At 39.8% G+C, this 23,026-nt stretch overlaps 1 protein-coding gene across 28 annotated transcripts in view; it reads left to right on the top strand.

Moving 5' to 3' along the window:
• The window catches only part of DMD (dystrophin), a 1,854,857-nt gene that overhangs the window by 1,579,169 nt on the left and 252,662 nt on the right, over positions 1–23,026 (top strand). For all 28 annotated transcript variants that reach the window (XR_010919130.1, XR_010919131.1, XM_067545076.1 and 25 more), the window contains 3 exons: positions 9,118–9,290; positions 13,347–13,503; positions 22,600–22,720. Coding sequence is in view for 26 of the 28 variants with exons in the window: in XM_067545076.1 (XP_067401177.1) it covers positions 9,118–9,290; positions 13,347–13,503; positions 22,600–22,720 (451 nt within the window). In the remaining 2 variants the exon portion in view is untranslated. The remainder of the gene's footprint in view (positions 1–9,117; positions 9,291–13,346; positions 13,504–22,599; positions 22,721–23,026) is intronic.

The raw sequence follows: 23,026 nt of genomic DNA, 5'->3' as shown, positions 1-23,026 counted from the left end.
AAATGTTTGCAGGTTTAAAGGTGAAGAGACCAGATATTTCAGATATTTGCATTGATGGAAAGTTCATTATATGGGTCTAGAACCCCCTTTGGGCAATTAATTTTTATCTAAATCATTTTATGACAGTTCTTCTGGTCCTCTTCCTTTTAGGATTATAGATAAATAGGGAAAAACCATTACAATTAGAAAATTCATAGTCATAATAGAAAGATTTCTAGATATTTTGGATGAAGGCCAAAAGTGTAACTGGGTTCAAAAAAAGAATTAGGTAAGTCCATGGGGGGATAGGTTCATCAATGGCTATTAGCCAAGATAGTCAGGGATGCAACCCCATGATCTGAATGTTCCTAACCTCTCACTGCCAGAAACTGGGAACAGACAACAGGGGATGGATCACTCGATGCTTGCCCGTTCTGTTCATTCTCTTTGAAGCACCTGGCATTAGCCATTGCTGGAAGACAGGATATGGAGCTAGATGGAGTATTGGTCTGACCCCGTATGACCATTCTTATGTTCTTATGAAGACATGTAACAATATACATACTGACTTTTGGTGACCATCAACATTTATTATCCTTCAAGTTAAATGTAAATCTTGCCTTCACCTCAGTCAATATTTACCACATCGCTCAGTAAAACTTGATAGGCTCTTTTGTAGTAATGTATTGTTGTTACAAGTCTCTCTGCCTTGGGGATAAATTCTGCCCACAGGTGGGGCTCATTTATTTAGGTAAGGTTGTCTTTATTCTTATTGAAGTACTATTACTTTAATTAATCCCATTTACTACAGTGGATAAGTTAAGGTTGTACAAATTTCAAGTGCTTAGTGTTATTCAATGATAGAATTCGGTCTATAGAAGGGGGAAATAAGTTTTTTAATTTCTTAAAAGTATTACATAGTTAATTTTGTCTCTCCCTTTCTTGCATTGGAAGTAAATATTTTGTCAGCTGGACAGCATTAATTCGTGTTCTAGTCTAACTCATCTGTGATCCAATTATTCTAAATAATTACTTCTTTGTAGGATTTTTTTTTTCCATTTCCGACCCTTTGTAATTAAAGAAAAATGAGCAAGGGGAAGTCAGATACATGACTGATCCTTCTCTGATGTATTGTCAAAAAATAATTATGGCATTTTGCCATGTGTTATGTCTTTTTATATATTGCTTGTGGGATAAGATGAGGCTTGACATCAATTAATTACTTATTTCTGATAAACTGTCCTGAACCATAATGAGTCCCTAAAGGAAAAATCTGTGTGACATGGACAATCGCAAGAGCTATATTGTATATTCTTGTAGTTTTCAAAATCAGGCCCATAGCTGGGTTTTACAGGGCTTTGTGCAATGTAAAACACATGGGACCTTAGGCAGATTTCTGTAACCTGCTAAGTACATTTGGGGGGGAGGGTGAGGTTGTGGAAAAAGGGAAGTTTGTCATTATGAGGAATGCCAGGAGAATTTCACCAGCTGCAGGTGGCAAGGATAGTTGACATAGCTGGGTCAGATGGGGTAGAGAAATACCCCATCCTCGAGCTGCATGGTATCCTGGGTATGTCATCCTGCAAACTTCTTCTTTCAGTGTTGTTTCCTATGTGTATTCCATTTGAGGTGCATATGTACTCCATGTGCCTGAAACTGGATGATTTTTCATTAGCAGTGTCCATCAGTCTGTGCCTGCCCTCTTCTCTTCCTTGTGCTCTGAACTGAGGGTGTAGGGAGTGATGGATACTGACTGCCATGCCAGTTCTTTTCTACCACCATGGCCTGAGATGGCCATGCAGATCCACAGCTTTAGCTAGTGTTCTTTGTTTTAGTAGTATAAAGAATGGTAAACAGTTCTCCTGTTCTGCTGATAAAACTTTGATTTTAGTTTTAAGGTTAGTGTTAGTGAGCTTTTAGGAGCCTGCGGATACACCTATTCCCTCTACGCCCCGTCCTAGCATGCCCAACACTCCAGGGTTCCAGATCTGCATGATCTGCCTCCACTCCTTCCCAGTTATCAATGGCCACAACACTTGTTTTTATTGCCTCGGGGAAACTCCTGTCCCCTCCAGGTGTAATATCTGCCAGTCCTTCCTTCCACTGAACCCTTCAATCCATGAGTTCAGAGTTTGAACATTCCTAATGGATCATTCATTGAGGCCACAGTCCAACATTGGCCATCAGTCCCCCCTCTACGTTGGGCAGAGGCACCCTTCAGCTCCTGGACTGCTGGCAACAGAGTTAGACTCTATCAGTGAACAAGGTAGACATGAAGAGTGTAAGAGAAAACATGTGCACAAGGACAAATGTGAAAAATCCCCATCAAGTTCTTGTCTAACAGGACTTCTTCCCTGACCCATTCTAAGTCAGGCAAGACTGCATGCCCTGGTATGGGTGTGTCAGGAGCTCAGAAGGAACACCTATCAATTCCTTGGCACCAAGAGCCAAGAATGCCTTGGGACCCACAGAAGTAATGCCGCCATCCTCTGCATTGATGATGCAAGGGAGCAAGGACCAAGAACCACTATCTGCCCTAGACCATCAAGAGACAGGAGGCAGGTCCAACTATGGGGGGTCAGGTATACTATTCTGGAGGGCCTTTCTATCTATGCAGGTACTGGATCACCAATACTGTTGGATCTGGTCCTGATGCCATCTGTTCAACAGACACCGGTACTGGCTGAAGCACAGTAAGACTACTGCTCATAGCGACTGCTGATTAATACAAAGGTGTCGTACTTCTCTGATGAATCTGAATTCAGTGGGAGAGCTTCACTGGCATTATCAAGGCAGGAAGTCAGTGCCAATAGAAGCTTTAAAGTCATGGGCACCTTTTCACAGCCACAGGAAAGATTCCCTGGCTTGCAACTAGTGGTATTAGAGCTGATTGCACCCCAGCACAAGGGAAAAAGGGTTTTATTCAAGATATTGCCTCATCCTCCAGAAGACAGGAGGCTGGAGACCTTTACTAGATCTCAGACAGCTGAATGTCTTCAACCACTGCTTGCAGTTCAGAATGATCACCCTGGCCTCTATAATCCCCTTGCTAGACCTGGGTGACTGGTTCACAGCTCTCAATTTGAAAGATACTTATTTCCACATACACATCCTGCCTGCAAGTAGGAGGTTTCTGCATTTTACTATTGGTCTACACCATTATTAATGCAGAGTGCTGCTCTTCACCTCTCAACAAGAATAAGATACATTAACAGTCATGGCAGCGCATCTGCATCATCACGGTTCAGCAGTGTTCCCCTATCTGGACAGCTGGATGCTCCCAAGATAGTCATGTTAACATGGCATCTCTTCCTTACTCCTGCTCTTACAATCATTAGGTATCCAGATAAACACAGAAAACTCTCTTTTAGCTCCCATGCAGATTACCTCCTGGATTCAGTCACAGCCAGAGCATACCTACTTTAAAATTGATTCCAAACTATGGCAGAATTCCTACTCAACTCCAGGTAAGCCCGTAGGTGGCAATAAGGTCCTGTCTCATCCTCCTGAACCTGGTGGGTTCAGGGGCATATTTGATGCTTTTTGCAAGTCTTCATCTGCAATGTCCACATGCGTGGATGCAGCCAGTCTACACCATTATAGCATAGCCTGGACAAGCTGGTCATGCTCCCCCTACAGGGCCTGGACCTCATTCAGCTGGTGGGAAAATATAGAGACAGTGTGCATAGGTGTTCCCTTCATTCGTTCCCACCTACCCACAAGAAGAATGATAGGTTGGAGAGCTCATCTAAAGGAACACATAGCATGAGGTACTTGGACCCTGAATGATACCAGGTTACACACACACACATATTAGAACTGTGTGCAGTACATGAGGCTTGCAAATGGTTCCTGCCATTTATCCAGAACGTTCACATTCAAGTCATATTGAACAACATGATAACAGTGAATTATTTCAACAAGCAGGAAAGAGCACTGTCCATTCTTTTATGCATAAAGGCTGTAAATCTGTAGAATTGGACCATCTGCCACTAGGTCATCCTCTGAGACTGCAGCTTCCAGGGTTGCAGATTACTCTGGCAGAGAGACTCAGCAAACATTTCTCTAGAGACCATGAGTGGGAACTACATGACTCAGTGGTACAGAGCATCTTTCAACAATGAAGGGGGTCCTGTCAAAAGTTCTCCTTAGATATCAGGAGAACAAGAAAAGCCTGGCATACTGTTCCAAATCCATGACTCGGGAGGAGACTCATTTCTAGTCCAGTGGTCAGAACCACTAATATACATATTTCCATCCCTCCCTCTCTTACCACAAATCCTAAGGAAGATCATACAAGACAAATGATGGTGATCCTCATGGCTCCAACGTGGCTGAGACAGTGCTGTTTCACAACCATTCTCCAGATGGTCAAGTGCCACTGCATCTGCATTCAGTTCCTATCAAACATCTTATCCTTAGCCAGAGACAAGGTCTCCCTACCTGATATCGTTGGTATTTGGATGGGCAACAAACGTAGTGATTATGCTCAGTGACTGTACGTTTCATCCTTAGCAATAGCAGTAAAATAGCAGTAAAATAGCAGTAAAGAGTCTACAAAGAAATGCTATACAGTAAAATTCAAGAGATTTCTATATGGTGTGACAGAATGTACCCATGTCCACACCTTACACGCTATTATAATAATCTTTGTAGAAAGTATGTCTTGTAAGATATAATTTGACAACTCATAATTTAGTCAATATTGTCCTGATAAAATATGTGTGGCAACTTTGTATGTGAAGTTCTAAGATTCCACTGTATGGTGTTATTAACACATGTTCCAAACTGAGGTTGGCAAACAGGTCTATCTCAAAGAAAGGAATGTGTGCTCTACTTAATTTGCATTTAAGCAATAAACAGAGTCATCAAGCAGGAAGTGGAGACAAAAGCAGCTCAAACAGGCGAGAAAAAGCAGCAGGGAACATCCTTCCATATGGATTTTTTAATCTCCCTGTACGTAGCTGGAAACATTTTTCAAACTATAAAAAGGAGGGGAAAACACCCCAAGACTCTGCCTCTCTCTTCCCCCCTACCCCCCTCGCCCATTGATTCTCTGCACCTGAAACAACAGAGGAAGCCTTCATTAGATTCTGGGAGGAGTCCTGACCTAGATGGTTTGGTCGGTAAGACTGCATAGGATGAGAAACGTTTTGCTTGAATCCTATGTAGTTTGTTAAGTTAGTCACCAATAGCATTTTAACTTTGTCTTGTAACCATTTCTGACTTTTATGCCTCATTACGTATACTCACTTAAAACTATCTTTGTAGTTAATAAACTTGTTTTATCTAATCCAATGTGTTTACGTTTAAGTGTTTGGGAAATTCCATTTGGAGTGGCAAATTGTGTGCATATGATTTTGATTAAAGAAATAACAGAATTTATATAAACTTCTATTGTCCAGGAGAAGGCGGGGCAGTACAGTACATACATCTCTGGGGGTAAATCTAAGACTGGGAGTGTATCGGGATCACCCTACAGCATAACCAAGGCTGACAAGAGCCCAGGGATGGCAGGCTGACTGCAGCACTCAGACACATAGGTGGGAGAGACTTGCATGCTGGAGGCTGTTTGCGAGCACACCAGGCTGGAGGCTACAGCAGCAAAGCATTGTAAAGAGCACCCCAGGTTAGAGGGCAGGGGCGTTGGTCTGGATTGTACTCTGTCACAAGGGTACCATCATTTCACCCTCATTTAATTAAGTTTTTCTTATATATTAAAGTCTATAGGACATTTTCATGAAGATGGGCTTAATCGTGCTGTCCCTACCCAGGCAAAACTCCCATTGACTTCAATGGCACTTTTTCCCTAAGTAAGGAGTTCAGAAGTGGGTCCTATGTTGGGGATGGCAAGACAAAACTCATTCTGCTTCTATAAAGTGATGCATTCTGTTAAGTTAACAATCAATATTCATTCATGCATTACTGCGCATAGTGAACTTTTTATCTATTATACTTTCCTCTTTTTAAAAGGAGATACATTCCTCATACAATTAAAAAAATATGGTGCACTGAGTCAAATTATTTCCCATTGTAATTCACGTGACTTCAGTAAAGTGACAGCAGGGCTGAATTTGATCTACTGTACTTATTCTGTGTACTTCAGTCAAAAATGTTATAAATATTGTCTGTTCCCAGGATGACGTCGACATATCTAGATATAATGTGACACAACAGTATAATTTTCTAAGTATCTGAGCAGTTCCCAAAGTGAAATGGATCCTCTCTCTGTATTCTTGTCAAGGAACAGATTTTTGCTTGTATTGATCTTTCACTCTCACTTTTGAAGAATAGTATACATTGTCCCATTTTAAAAAAATTGTTCTTTCAGTTTTTCATCTCATGTAATCTGCTTCTCTTGGGATGGGAAGGCAGTCAGAGGGGAAGGATAGAAAACATATCAGCCAAACTGAGGAAAATTCTTTTTTTTTGTTTTCCTGGTTTTTTTGTCCTCACCCTCCATGTTCTGCACAGCCATAATTAATTATAATCTCTAGTTCTAGGAACATTAGAAAGAATGCAGTTGACATGATGATTTAGAATGAGGAAGAGCAGACTTGAATGGTAAACTTTTAACAAGGAGAATACTTAACTTTAGACTTCTGTTGCATAGTCAACTAATTAATTATTTAATTTTTGCAAGGGGTACTGTATGCCCTTCATTTCAGTCTATTGTGATGTTGAGAACACTATATAGTAAAGTCTGGTGTAATAGGAATATGGCATGATTTTTATTTTCATAAATGTGTGTGTTTGAAGAACAACAATTTATATTTTAGATTATAATGCAAAATTTTTTTTAAAATGCCACAGGGAGGGCACTTCTATGGGCTTCTGTGTACTACTATATGCAACAAGAGGGCTTTGATTTGTCAAAGTGACTCTGACTCAAAAGGGACACTTGACACACTTGCTTCATGGCATGTATTGCTTTTGCTAAAGGGAAGGCAGTTGACAGTTTCAGAAGCCCAGTTAAAATTACTACCCTATCTCCAGCATCTGCCCATCCTCTTTGAGCACTCTGTACTCCCAGGAATTGAATTATCCTATTTTTTAAATGTAAAGAAAGCACTGAGATGTGTACATACCAAAACAGATAGGGCAAGGATTGCAGTAACAAAATCACACATTCTTACCTTCTGTTTTATCCTACTCTCATTGTTTGTATTGCATCTAAAAGGTTAAAGGGTGAGTTGATCACAGGATGTTCAAACAGGAATTAATTCAAAGTTCTGTGACCTATGTAGTGAAAGGTGTCAGATGAGATGATCACAATGGTCCCTTCTGGCCTTGTACTTTGTGAAATTGGATTGTAAACTCTTTGAGGCAGGGATCATATAATATACTTTCAGATACTCACCACAAATCTCCTAGCACATATAAATAATAGTTACTGACTTTCAGTTCAGTAATAGCTTAATTCTTCTCTTATTTTGTTTTCCTTCAAAGGGGCTCTTTGTGTTTCTGTTGGAGGCTGAATGTTGCTGTCTCTAAGGCCTTGTCGACATCAGAGAAATTTACTGTGCAAAGAACTGCCTCCCCTCCCTCCACCCCCAGCATGCTCTTAACACACTGCTTGTACACACAAAAAAATGCCCCAAACATTTTACAAGCATTCTAAATACTGTTTGGATTAGACTTTTTTCCTACAGGAGTATTACCAATATAATCTGAACTGTTTTGCCAAGAATCATTTTAATGCCAGTGTGGATGCAGATGAACTGAAACAGTTAAATGAGTCCTTCCATTATTGTCCCATGACACACCTATTGGGTTTTTGAAATCTACCAGAGTAGACTGCTTGTAGTAGCCGTACAAGGAACAGCAGGAGAGGTACCCATAAAGTACTGCAACTGAAGCAGTTTAGAACTGCACAAGGGATCGCATCACGATTCAGCACAGCAAGTGTGCATGTCCTGAACTATTGGCATAAAATACAGCCAACTCAATTAGAAACTGTTCAGTTCTATAATGCAGGCAAAGTTTGTATTTTCCTGCTTTGATCCCACCCTTTCTGTTGAGGAAAACTGGACAGAATTCCTATTGGAGCCCATCTGCGATAATTAATTGCCCTTGGCCACACTGCTGAGCACCACAGATCACTTCTCCTTCCATGCTGCCTACACAGCCCTCCCGTTCCAGGAATCGAGGGACCACAGAAAACTAACCTAAGTACCCAAGTCTCCCTCTCTACTTGGTAGGCCAGTGCATCCATCTTTTCCCTTACATTGAAGGCAATAGTGTAATTACAGATATTTATTTCAAGTGAAAGAGTTTTGATACAGCCACTGCTTGCTCCTGAATGAATCTGTAACCTTATGGCTCTGAAGCATACAAATCTATGAGAGTGAGGCAGATAATATACAAAGAGTCTATTCAGTATGTAGGCAGATAGGAATGTTGGTACCAGGCAGCTCTCTAAAGAATGTTATTTTGGCAGAAGCTTCCCTGCTAAAAATGGGGGGGAGATGAATTAAAATGTAGCTGGCCAGCAATTACAAAGTGATAAGAAAAGAAAAGCTGGCTGTTCAACATGAGCTTCCAATTGCATATTCTGGATCCTTGCTCTTCTCAGTCCCTCCTACAGCCGTGGCCCTGACCAATGTTTTGATATAGTACAAAGTGGCTGTTTATTACTATTGACTGTTGAGGCCTGTGCTCTGAAATGCATTCTGTCAACAGAATGTAAGGGAACTTGGCATTTTAAAGCTCTGCTATTGCAGTAGCTTAGTTTTCTTGGGATTGTCATGCAGCAGGACCAGTGCTGCAGTCCTCGATTCAAGTTGAAAATGTTACACAGGAAGACATACCACGTAAAGGTCAGAGCCAGCTGGGATCCTGAGGGGTTTTTTCCTCTTATTGGCACAGTTCTTGATATACATCAGCCTTGTTTGTTTGTCACCTGTCAAAGCCTACAGTTTTAATACTATTTTGCATACTCTCTTCATGATAAGATGAAATGTGTGTATAGTTTATTACCATATATAAAGTCACCATTCATGGGAGCAATCACAATCTGTATTACTTATGATATGTTTTGCTCTTCTTTGGGAAGTGATAGCTAGTCTAGTCCATCAGTCTAATTAGTATTCATGGTTTTGTAAGAAGTACATGTGTTCTTTTGTATTACCCCTGTAGGACCTCCAGACAGAGATTGAAGCTCATTCTGACATCTTCCATAACCTAGATGAAAATGGACAGAAAATCCTGAGATCCTTGGAAGGCTCTGATGATGCAGCATTGTTGCAGAGACGGCTAGATAACATGAACTTCAGATGGAGTGAGCTTAGGAAAAAATCTCTAAACATTAGGTAGGAACCAAACATAAGAAAAAGCCTGCAATTAATCTGAGAGACAGAAAGGTACCTTTCTCCCAATATCAGAGTCTAATTTGTTTCTGATGGTGCTATTTCATTCATTTTGGTATGATTCATGATATTTTAATGTTGTTACTTTCTAAGAATGGTATTTACTTAGTATGGAAATGATAGTGGGGGGATTAGGATTTGAGGAAGATGATGAAATTTTATAATCATAGTTGTGATATAGAAAAAGAGAGTAAAGACAGTGCTTAAATAGTAACTCTCTCTTTTTACAGAGCTGGGTATGGTTTATCAATGTGTCAAAAAAAAGTGATTAAACAACAACATAATTATTATGGACTTCATTTATGAGGCTGTTCTTTCCAGTGCAAAACTAAGAATAAACTTACAGATGAAAGTATATGTTGTTTTAGGCTTCTTCTCCCCCCGGATAAAGAGGGGGGCAAAGTTGAAACCTAAAATTCAAGGGTAAAAACTGTCTCTAGGTTTCATGAGAAAACAAACTTCTTCTTGCAAGGAAGCATATAATAAAGAGTGATATTACAAAAGATCTAGTGGAGGTGCAAAGTTTCTTTTCTGGAGACACTGTCCAGGAATCTTCTCTTTACAAATATACCTTTTATAGGAGAGACCCCAGCTCCAATGCACTCACTCTCAGTCACTCTTTCATTCGTTGTCTGATGGTTGTAGTTCAGAGGGCAGCAAAAGGCAGAAGCATTTTCAAAGTAATGTATGAAATATTAGCTTTTGAAGCTCGAGCCCTGAGGGAGGTCAGCGTGTGTAATGACAAAAGCCATCTTTGTAACATCAATCATTAAAATAAATGAAAGATGTGAGGCTGAAAAGATACTGGTAGTTGAAGTAAAGAAAAGAAGACAGGTTTCTTCTTTTTTTCTGATGAGTGAAAGAAAAGGGAGATAACTATTCATAGCATTATTTTGAGTTCTTTTTCTTCAGATGCCTTTTTACCCATAAACTTGCTGATATAAAAAGAGGTTTGAGAAAAGAAAAACAGCATGTTGGCCAAACACGGGCAATTTAATATATGAGATTTTTCTACATCCCAGCTACTGCAGTTCAATTATTGATGTGATTAACAAAGTAAAAAATAGTAACCCTAGTTTATCACAGTTGCTTTACACTCTTGAATTAAACATGTAAGGCAATGGGCTTACTCGCTCAAACAGTTGGTCATAATGAAGGGTTTGGAATGGCCAAAAACGTGTAAATTAAAAGAGTTAATGCTTTAACTTTTAAACCACAGAGTTCAGATATGACTGACTACCAAATTGAAATGAGTTTAATACTCTAGTCCCTAGGGGATAGTTCTTTGCATCACACGATTTGGTACAATTTCCCATGATGGGCAGTATATGCTATGGGGAGCTTTTGTAACAGAAGCTTGCCCTGCAGTGTACTGCGGGTGTTAACCCATCCCGTCTATTGCTTACTATTTGCACTAAAAATAGATGCTAAAAGGTGGTGGTGATGGTTATTATTATTATTTAAGTTTTAGAAAACAGTTTTAGAAAGCAAGAAACCATGGTTACTGAGCCAGCATCAGCCTATTCCATTCTGCATTTCTAAACACATTACATTTTGTTTAAAGACAGTATATGGTAGAAGGAACAATTTCAAGGGACATTAAGGAGAGGCAGAGCTTGATTTCCATTATGTACTTTTTCACTGTTACACACTCCTGATCAAGTCTGCCTAAATCAGCAAGTTTTCCCAAGGTACTTTTAACTTAACTTTAAGTCCTTGATTTTAAGAGTTCAGTCCAAAATTGACTTTATTTTGATCATCTGCTTTGTCCTTTGTTAGATACTTAAATAATATATGTATTTAAAATAGTATATATACATATTTTAAAAGAACATGGTACTAAATATGGATTTAAAATATATATATTTTTACTTTGGGGGAAAAACCACTACCAACCGTCACCAAATGGGTCAGTTAATTTGGTATCCCCAACAGAGTTTGTACAGAACTAAAAGAATGGATTAGATTGATGTTGCACTATGGAGCTTAAATGCTGTATAGTTTGATCAAAAGATGAGCATTAGGCAGCAGTTCGTGGACTTGAATTTGGAAAAATTATGAGATGCAATGTAATGTCAGGGCAAAAATTCAATGAATGATTTCTTTCAATTTTATCTTGATGTTATAAGGACATTTATCCTTCATCTTTTACAAATTCAAAATGTAACAGTGGGTAAAATCTTCAAAAGCAGCTAAATAATTTAGGAGACCAAGACACTTTTGAAAATAGGATTGAGGCAGTTAAGTCACTGAGATGATTTTGAAAATTTTACTCACCAGCACTCCAGGAATAGAGGAATCAAGTATTCCACAACAAAACCACCTTTTAGAATGTGAGGCATAACACCTTGGATGACAATCTGACAAGCCATCCTCTTGGTTCTTTCAGGAAAATATATTTTGCTGTAAAAGTGAGAGAGAAGGCAGGCAACATGGAGGGATCAAGAAAGTACACTGATCATTCAGGGGTGATGTGCTTTTCTTGCAGGGGAAGGTTTTCCTGCATGCTGTCGCCCCTCATAATGACACAGTTTTCAAAATCTAAAAAGGGGGGGGCGGTGAGGGAATTGTGCCCTCTTGCACCAGCTCACGAGTCAGAACCAGCTAGACATTGTTGCTGCACAAGCTTGGCTGTGTGGCTTTATTCTCTTTACTCAGCATGTTGCCAGTGTTCAAGATCAGAAATTAGTGTAGGTGCAGTAGAGTATTTTGAAAACAACCATCTGTATCCACCAGTCATTATCAAATCCAAATCAGGGGATTCTGAAAACCACAGAGAGTCCACAGCCTCATGCCATGCCGTGTATAGCGACAGAATATTAATGACCAGAAAATACAAATATTGAGTAACATCAGCTAATGAGATATAAAGATTGCTGGATAAGCGAAGTTGGAGGTTAAACAGAGGCAAAATAAACTTTAATTTCAAAGTTAATATACATCTTTTTTTGTGGATTTGGATTCAAAGATTTTCATACCTTAGTTGTTGTATTGCATTGATTGAATTTGAACTAATAAGATAAACTATTAAAAGCAATGAAAACTCATTAGGGAGTTTGCCCTGCCAAAAATGATGCACTGGCAACATTAATAACGGCTTTTAATGCATTCCGATGTGTGGGAGGCAAAAAAAAAATATTCTACAACACCCATAAAATACAATATAAACAATAATAAACTAATCCATACAGAGATGATCTATTCACAGTATATCTGTTTATAGTAAGTAATTACTTGCTATTATTAGGCTCAACACAATGTCTGGCGCATTAAGCATCAAGTGCTGATGAGTAAGCAAGAGAGAGATGCCCCTTATGGTGATGATTTGACTAGTGTTTTGCTTTTCCTTTTCTTTTCTTCAATGATGTATTTTATTTCTCTCATATCCTACCTTCAAATGGAGCAAACATTCTCTAGCATAAATCATTGATTTATCTATTTATAAAATAATCTACTAAATTCAACATTTGTCCTATCATGTTTATGTGAGAACTTGGCATGAGTTCTATCTGTTAACTTGAGGAGGATAGCTGCATGCATCTATTGTGTGGTGGACTAGCTGGCACAGTGGAATAGGCAAGTCGTTCTGCTTCTCTAGAGATGAAAGTTCAGTTTCTGGTTTGAGGTCTCAAGTGATGGATGAGTTGCTCGTGCCTGTTTAGCAAAACCAGCTGACACACACTGTTCAAGAAAAAAGCAGGATTAGAATAGCAGGCATGTTTCAGGTCAGGACTGAGGTGCTTCCCCCAAGCCAGTGCTAATAGTGCCTCATTCAAAACCCATTGAAATGGGCACTGGAGTTAGGCCCTTTATCCCTAATTTTAGTGATCACTAAATTAACAATCACTGCCAAGAACCTTCAAGTGTGAGTGCAGGCTGGATAATGAGTTTAACCAATGACATCTAGCTCCTCCCTGGTCTGTGACTTCTTCTATTATTGTCATCGTAAAGAAAATATTTATTTTTCCTGCAACCGATGCGATCACATATGCCTTGCAGATCCCATTTAGAAGCCAGTTCTGACCAGTGGAAGCGTCTACACCTCTCTCTTCAGGAACTTCTGGCGTGGCTGCAGCTGAAGGATGATGAGTTAAAGCAGCAGGCGCCCATTGGAGGGGATTTTCCCACTGTGCAGAAGCAGAATGATACACACAGGGTAAGATCTTTTTGAATGATTTTTCAAAGAGTATATTGTGTATAAGTCTAATTTTGGATGAGAGTTGAAACCCTCTTTGTTGGAGAAAAGGTGGCCATTTAAAATATATTTTAGATATAATAAGAAGTGGAATTTTCAAAGGCATGTCTACGCACTTTGAACATCCCAGCCTAAAATGCAATGTAAAACTCTATTATTAATAGTTCTTTCCTGGGTACTCTGTATTTGTCCTAATTATGCCAACCACAATGCCTCCTCTTATCATTGCTGAAACCTGCTCCCCCTTCCTGATATGGCTCTGAGCACTACGTGCCAATATAGGACCTTTAGATTATAAATCCTCCAGGTAGTTTTGTTCAACTTTGTGTTCACTGGAAACAAAAGGAAAAACAAAAAAGAATCTAGGCTGGGATTAGTGTACCACTTCTGATAGCTGAGTTGTTTCTGAAATTCTTTTATCTGATATAAGTCTGGATAGTACAATGACTGTGTGGGCAAGCAGATCAACTGTTATGTCGTCTAACAAAATAAATAAATACAATTGTTTACACATAGCTTACAGAAATGTCAGTGTTGCCGGATAAGGGAATTTTCAACATTATGTGTGTCATTCCTATGCTGTTTTTTTAAAAGTACCGTAGGATTTTAACAAACCTAGACAATTGCTAACAATGACTAGATACTAGAACAATCCTCATTTCATCTAGGAGAAAATAGATGACACAGCATCTTTCACTTCTAAGTCATGTATTGAAATGCAGCCTAAACCTGTAGGTGCCAAAACTTATTGCTTTCTAATGGTTGGTCAGTGTCATATATGAAAACAATTGGTGATGTAAGTCCTAGTGGACAGGTGTGCACATCCTAAAACTGTCATGACAATTGGGTCTAATTGTCAGCCTTGCGAGAGACTAAGGATCAAATGGACAAGGGCACTGTGAGCTACCTGCTTGCTCCTAAAAGTGAAGCCCTTTTGAGGAAGGCAGTGGTATGATATCACAATGGCATGGGAAACTTGCACTACAACTATGCAACTTACCCTGCATTGTAGTAAAGAAGGCCATGAATCAACACCTGCTACTGGCTTTTTTTTGTTTTTTTTTAAACAATCCCACAAGAAGTATTCATTCAAAGGATGACACACCTGACTGTGCAGGAAATGTGTGCTTAAAAATGCATTTATAAGTCGAGCAACATTTCCACCGTGTTTCATATTAGCCTCGCTCTGTTAACTTCCTTGCAAACAGCAATGAGACACCGTTAGGTGTTTGCTAGGTGCCAGTTCTTGTGTATTTCCTAACACATCTTTAGAACTATGAATGAGACAGTTCTGTACCTTAGACTTAATCACTAGTGACCTATTAATAGCTAAAAACAAGTCAGAAAGATAACCCCATTCAGTAATCACTTCACTATGTTTGTGGGATGTCTTAATATGGATGTTTCTGAGGATAAATTACTGTAAATGGTTGCAAACACATCACGTTTACTTTGACATGTCTCTTTTGCAGTTGCATTTGGAACAAAATGCAAAATCAAGGTTCTGACCATATATGGCACTTTTGGTGTCAGTACTACAGAGGTGTTAATTCCTCGGGAAACTGGCCGGTGTTCAGGAAACGGAACCTGGAGACTGGCTATTTTCCGTTGGTTTGATGAGGTCATGGGTTGGAGAGGCAGCACGGTGCTGGGGAGAAGGGATAAAGTCTGGTAGGTTAGAGAAGGAGCTGGGTTAGGACTTCCAACAACCCTAAATCCCAGTCTGCCTGCAGCCAACTCCTTTAACCCTATCTGGCTCTCACAGTGACGCTTGTCCTCCTTTGGTGACAGTTGCCACTCTATCCCTAATCCAGGAAGCACCAAGAGGAGGCAGTAGGTTCTTGCGACAGACTCCAGGGACTTGGGACCTCCTGGGATACAGTCTGGGGTAGTTCCATACTGAAGGTGCTGTCGGCTGCTGGAAAAAAAGCTTATTTTAAGGAGGCAAGGAGGAGAACCGTGTAGGACAGGGACTAGGGACATCTTTTGTCCTAGGGTCCTCTTGAGGTCTCCGGGACAAGTATACTCCTCCTCATAAGCTCAATGTGCCCTCTAAATAGCCAGTTTGAACAAATGCATTTTGTGCTGAATCGTTTATATTGTCAAACTTGGCCAGCTGCAACAGGGAGCATGTTGCAAAGCCAATGGCCCTTCACTGAAAATGTCCTGTGATGTACCCTCAGTAGTTCAACTCTTGTGATAGACTACAAAGTGCATTCCAGCAAATCACACCTGCTCTGAAAGGCTCAGAGGAGAGATTTAGGGATTTGTTGATAACCCTGGATACCTCAAATCTCACCCAGAGTGAAAAGTTAACCAGTGCAGACCATGCATGCGTTATGTGCTTACGTCAGACAGCCATATTTACACTAGACTTTTGTTGTAAAGAACCGCCCAAGATAGAGTGTATTGGGTCAGTCTGAAAGTAACAAATGCATGAATAATAGTGGTGGGATCAGCATAAGAAAGGCCACACCTCCCTGCAAATTGAATAAGATACAAGTTACTTCTAGTTACTGCTCACTCTTGGGAACCTAGGAGCAGTGAAGCATCCAAAAAGACTGTGAACCAAGAAGATGGAGGCTGGACCTAACAAATGGAGGAAACATCACCAGTTCCTCAGGATGATTCTTCCTGCAGTACCTACCAGTGTCATCTGTCTTTTCTGGATTCAGTTTAAAGTGGCAAATTCTTCCCTTGCAATTGGATTCCTGGAAGTGGAACCAGTTCATTTTTGCTGGGCAGGGAGGAGGCAGTTTGAAAAGGAGGCACACGCCCTGCAAAGCATTATTCAGGAAGTTGCTGTCTGAGAAAAGAAAGGGGCCAGAGGAGTCATCCTGCGTGGACCCAACTGTCTCTTTCCTTCCCCCGCTTGAGTAATGGAGCCATACAAGGTGTGTGAGGGACTACTTGAGCCATTAGGCTGAAGAAGTTTGTACAGAGCTGCTCCACAGTTTGCTGCACAGCTACTCCATGGCCTGTGGGAAGAAATCCTTCCCTCATGCACAAAGCACAGCCAGACTGACAAGGATCCAGGAAACTTAAATAATGTATATGTTACCATAGCTCCTTGCTGCTACCCTAACTCTGTCCCTTTCCCCAAAGGAGAAAGTTTGAGATAATGCCAAACTTGACAAGAAGTTACTGGAAAGAAATGGTTCCTTGAGCAAGGGTTTCAGTACTGAACACCACATCTAAGTACTTGAAAACATTCACCACCCTCTAGAGCAAAGCTGTACACTTTTCAGTGGGATAAGATATTCCTCACTAACCTAAAACGTTTTACAGTATCACAGTGCACTGACATGGTTTAAAAAACGATCACGTTCCATCCCAGAGGTGGTGACACATCAGTGATGGATTGTGTGGTTTCCGTATTAGTTTAAATGTGTACAGCTGTTTGGAGTGATAGGTGCTACATAATTATAAGTTATCACAAATAGTTTCCAAGTGATATTATAGAACAGCCCAGCCCTTCTCTCTGTATGTCCCCACACCTACGGGTGCACACATGCACATGGACACACCTCTCTTGGTCACAATCCCTAGTCATTTCCCAGTATCAAAGCTAGAACAGTTTAGTTACTTGTAGAAAGCTTCTTTTTCTTTCTTTCTTTTTTTTCATGGAGTAGCACTTTTGTAGTTTAACATGAGACCTGTCTGGTTATAGGCACTTGGGTTCCCTGTGGAAAAAAGAACAAAAGATAATCTTTGAAATTAGGTCACCCTGTCAACTCTTCAAAGACCTCTTGTGGAGAGGGAGGAAAGCAAGATCGGTATAAAACTCTGCCGGCTTCAAGTTGTCTTTGGCAGATTCTGTATTTGCAGTTTTCTATTTTTTTCCTCTGCTGTATTTTTCCTGAACAGCATGGGCCTCATGTCACTCTACAGATTTCCTGCTCATGACAGCAGACATATATTATTGCATTACTCATCATGGTGTCATGGTTGGACATGATGCATTATGGTGAAATCACGCTAGCAATAAGCCTGTGCATGCACGTGTGTTGTTCCTGGTATGTTCCGGCATTGGGGTTTATTCCTGATGTTAGACAGGCTACTTTTTTTTTCCCCCTGAGAATTTTTCTAGCCAGATCGTGCTGCCTTCTGTCACCTAAGTCTATGCAGTGATTTTTATTCACAGAGTTAATAACAATTAATTAACAATAAGTTAATTAACACATTTGGGGAAGACTCCTAGGGAAACCAGATATAAGTGACTATGTTGAAGCACAGTTGTTGCCTGAATACATTCAGTGGCAGTGTGGACATGACTGTAACCTGCTTTTTTTTGTTAATCTAGGTAAAGCTAAAAGAGGGCAATTTTTTCTAAAAGGCATTTATCCTGGACAACTATAGTCATCTGTAATCCATTTAATTCCTGCTCAAATACCATTAAAACAGAATACTGGGAGACTTGTCTTTCTACAAGCCCAGGGAGTAATGTTCCATTTTACTGCTACTACACTGTCTTTTTCATTGTATTTTCATCTCTCAATTTCAAATATCTATGCTTCCCTAACTGAAGAGATCTAAAGACACCCCAAAAGCTCCCCACATGGGACTAGTGGAGGTCTGAGATGAGCTAATCAATATATGCATTATTAACATGGTGAATGGAATGCCATTACAGCTCTGGTACCGATGACAAATAGAAAGGCTTAAACAAAGTAGTTTACTTGTTCTTTTGTCAGGTCATCTACTATGCATGTTCGATTTCCTCTGCAGTCACCACAAAGTGTGGAAGAAATTCAAGAATTCAATAAAATTAGCCTGAAATCATTGGTTGTAAATTAGACATTCATTTAGGTTAATTCTGTTATCGATGATAGGCTGTTTACTCTTGGCCTCCATTTGTCAGGGCTTTAGGTTGATTCATTCATTTTTTCCCCAACAGAAAGGAAAATGTCAGCTCATTGCCATTTTTGAGCTGTAATGCTAACAACTACATTCAGAGGAATATGCCACACGAAAAAGAATCTTAGCACAGGAAAGCCAACAATGTCTTCATACAATGAGAATTCCCCATCCAACGTGGCACTGTGGTGTGAGCATCTCAATTTTAATGAAGTGCTATGGTGAACCTGACTCTGCTTCAGCCTAAAAATTTTTTGCTCCAATTGCAGAACTGTATCATTGCTAGGTGTTTGCAGACCAAAATGAATTCAGCAGGAGGGAGAAAGGATAGGGATAGATGCCACATCAGATTGGGAATGATCCAAACACTTGGCCTATACAGACTTACTGTAAAGCATCATCAGCGTGAGATAACATGCAGAATTGAACACTGTGAAGAAGAGGAGATAAAGACACAGACACACTTTTTATTCTGGGTGTCAACACAGAGCTCTGTTTATAACGATATATAAAATATACCAAGGCAGGATTGAAGGTGTAAGCCATTGCCTGTGTTGTAAGGCTATGTATCACCAGCAGCTCCAAAAGCCATTGTGCATGAGGCAGATACACAAGCATCTCCTATTTCATCCTGTCGCAGGATGCATCACTGTATCCCTGCTCACGCTGTCCTAATTTTGTTTGCCATGAGAGGGGAAAGGAACATGGCTGTGTCCCCTTTGGGGAATCTAATGCCACTAGAGCTAATGTCCCCTGCATCAGGGACAAGGGGTGGGGAGAATGGTTTTTGTGCCCTTCCCACCCTTTACACATCCACATGGCTAGGCACAATTTAGCACCTCCCCCCGCCCCCATCCCTCCCCGGTTGTGTTCTGCCAACAGTGGAAGCAGTCCAAAGAAAGATACCTACTACTGCTTCCCAACAGTGCACATGAAAACATGCACTCGTACACAGCCATTAAGAAGTGGAAATTGTAGTTGTATTTCATCAGAGCAGCTCTGCCTCCTCCCTGTTCCCTTTGGGGTGTGAGCAGAGTGCAGTCCTTTGTCCACATGTTGCCTCTTTTAATTGTTTTTAGAATGTAAGCTTTTCAAGGAAAGGATCTGTCTTCTGGCATGTCTATAAAGCACATTGCAACTTTTGGGTAGTATATAATAATGATAGGCTAAATCTAGGGGATAATTGTGACACTAAAGTGCCCTGTATTGGGAAAGTGTGGAGATACCCTTTCCCAGTGGAAGCTTCTAAAGGCAGGTATATCCCAGTACACAGCCACTGCACTCTAAAGAGCCAGATTGTGGTCTACCTTTCTGCAAGATGAGCAGGAGAGAATCCACATGAGAACTAAACATAAAACAATAGAACCTATGAGTTATGAACACCAGAGTTTCAAACTGACTGGTCAACCACATTCCTCATTTGGAACTGGAAGTATGCAATCAGACAGCAGCAGAGACCAAACAAAAAAAAAAGAGCAAATATAGTACAGTACTGTGTTAAGCGTAAACTAATAAAAAAATAAAGGGGAAGTTTTTTAAAAGGAAATTGACAACACCCAACACAATGAATGAGGCATAGGGGGAGCACACATTTCTCCAAAGCACACTCAGGAACACTCCATCAGTGTACATTCGGAAGGTTTTCTTTGCAATCATAAGAGCCAGGAACTTTTTATTTCTTTGTTTTTTAAGGAAGTTTTGATTCTGCAGAATCTGAATCTAACACACAGGCCATGTAATTACATCTAGTGGGCTAGATCTGCAATATGGCCTGAGTGTTTGACACCACATTACTTGCCCTTTACTGAGTGTGGATTGTACTGTACATCTGAGCATTCTTTACTGCTGGTTTATTTCAAAGTTTTATTTGTCTTGGTTATAACCTAGAGTTTAATTTATATAGCTCTTATGTGCTCTTATGTGCTGTTGTAAAACACATGGAAAGTATTAGTGTAGCATAATGCCAAAAGTAATCACTGCACTGAGGAGAGCAATTTGTCATGAGTGGCAAAAGCATACATTACTTATGAAGGCTTTACTCTTAGGTTATTAGGAAATACTTTTTACAATGCAAAGAAGTATATGAGCTACTTGAACAATGAATTCAGTTTTGATAATGTGTTTAATCATTTTAGTTAAAGGAATTAGTAAACAAAATGTAAATCATTATACAAACTATAAAAGCCCAGAAATTGATGGTTAAAGTCATCAGCCGATTATTCTTTGAACTACATTTGGCATTAAATGTCATATGCAGAACCCCCAAATTAACTCCTCCCATGACTATTAATGAGTCATAGCTGCAGTTCATGATGAGAAAGTTGGCAGGTTAACAATTCTGGGACATTTTTGTCAAATAAGTTAAGCACATGTCTACAGTAGCTACTGTTTAAAGCTAAATAACTAACTACATTATTTTATTAAATACTTGCGAACGCCCAGTGAATTGGATGAGAACTTGCTGTGAGAGACACTTGTTCCTGAGATCAGTAAAATCATTTTAAGAATGTTACATTCCTTTTTGACATGCATGGCCCAGTGACTAAAGCTGAATTGTGCAAAGGACATCAATGGAATTGGGCAGTTCTCTGAATATACCACCCTCACAAGTTGTGTCATTTAGAGGAATTTCTTGCTGATGTATTTATGCTTACTATAATGTTGACTATTTTAAGAATCTGACATTTTGATTTCTATGAGTGAGAAACAATACTATTTCATCTTTATTTCATAAGTCTTTGTGTCTGCTAATTGTATTGGCCAAATCAACACATGGTTTCTTGGCATGTTTTAATGTCTTTTGTTTGGGCTACTAATACTGTATACATTTTAACTTTATGGCCCAATCAGCATTTTAAATTACCATGGTACAATCAATTTAATCCTCCCCTGCCACTTGATTGATGAATAGTTCTGAGTCAAATGGGAATTGCACTGAGTTTGTGCTAACGTTCTCTCTCTTTTTCTCTCTCTCTCTATATATATTTACAGGGTTTTTTTTATTATTAATACTGGGCCAAAACATTGACTTCATACAGTTTTGAAACTTTACTATGCCGTAGAAAAATGCTGCTTTTAACCATCTTAATTTAAATGAAACACCCTAATAATGCCACTTTTCAATGTCAACCTTAACTATTTCATGGCTGATCATGTTTGCAGATGGACGTGGAAGTGGGAGTTGTTGGAGGGAAGAAAATGTAGAGAGAAGAAAGGAGAAAAGAAATAAAGATAGGAAAGGGAGAGAAAAGCAAAGAGAGAAGGAGGGAAAAAAGACAAAATAACAGTGATCCCGAAGATGTGCAGCTTTTCCCACGGAGGGATGCTGAACGCAAAACTAAGACTTTTAAAAAATGATGGATAATAACTAAAAGTTTAGTTACTAGGTCTACGACCATATTCTGCCCTTGATCTTTGTGCAAATCTCCCAATGATAGTATTGTGAGATCTGCTGTGGATTGAGGATAGTATGTATTCCTATAGTTATACTTTGACCTCTGGACTGTAATTAAAAATGGAAGTTGATTTTCTCTTCTAAAGGTATTTAACTTCTCTAGAAGAGAATCTGAGAGTAAGAAGAGCTTGTTCAGCACGCTATGCGTTCATTACGTCCACATCACTACCAAAAGAGCACGTGGCGGTTAATGTGATGACGCTAAATATAACCCAGAACTAATAGCAGTTTGCTACTTATTATAAAGTGTTAGTGTGGCACTTTCAGTGCACTTCTTTTTTTCTGACCCAGCAGTTGTCAGCAGCAGTAGCAACAGTGATAGCTGTGAGGCACCTTGGATTTCCCATTACAGTCTGGGAAATCTTTTGCCTCTCAGGCAACATTAGTTGTGCCAGTGCTGTTCATTGCATAGCCTGCTGAAGCCTTGTCCCTTCCAGCTAGGTTTCAAAGTTTGACTCTGACATTAGTCACAGAAGAGATCCCTTCACACTGTGAACAGTTTAATCAGTCCATCCTTCCACTTTGCAACACACTTAAATGCTCATTGGCCTCTCTGAAAACAAATGTGGTTTCTGGTTAATCAAATGCTGACAGTGATCTGCCCTCTCATCTTGTTGACATCTATTTGTGGTAACCCAGGTTGAAGTTGACATTGGAAATGTTGTACTAAAGTTGACAGCACCAAGGATTAGCGTTTAATATTGCTTTACATACCCAATTTACATTGTGTTTGTTTCGTTTCACAGGCCTTCAAGAGGGAGTTGAAAACTAAAGAACCTGTTATCATGAGTGCACTTGAGACAGTGCAAATGTTCCTGGCAGAGAAGCCTCTGGAGGGACTGGAGAAGCTCTACCAGGAGCCTAGAGGTAATAGAATGTAGAGCTGAAATAACATATTGATAGAAGGATCAGTGATGATTGAGAGACCATAAATTCTTACTGCCACTGTCAAGGCAGCTCTTATATACTCCAAGCTGCATATCATTATCTCATAACCTGAACTTAAAAAAAGCGTGGATGAAACCAGGATTTAGCAATTCTTCGGCACAGTATATAAATAAATGTGCATATTTAAAAGAAACACTGTGAAGAGCTCAAATCCTCCTGTGCCGATGTATAACTTGTGGACCAATTTGTGTTTCATAAATTTCAGTAGTTAACCTCTTAGAGATG

This window comes from Emydura macquarii, unplaced genomic scaffold (genome assembly GCF_026122565.2).
Source record: "Emydura macquarii macquarii isolate MOO-44397 ecotype Brisbane River unplaced genomic scaffold, CSIRO-AGI_Emac_v2 contig_1043, whole genome shotgun sequence".
Taxonomy (NCBI): domain Eukaryota; kingdom Metazoa; phylum Chordata; order Testudines; family Chelidae; genus Emydura; species Emydura macquarii.
The sequence above is the reverse complement of the archived record's forward strand: the minus strand, read 5'-3'. Positions and strand labels throughout refer to the sequence as shown.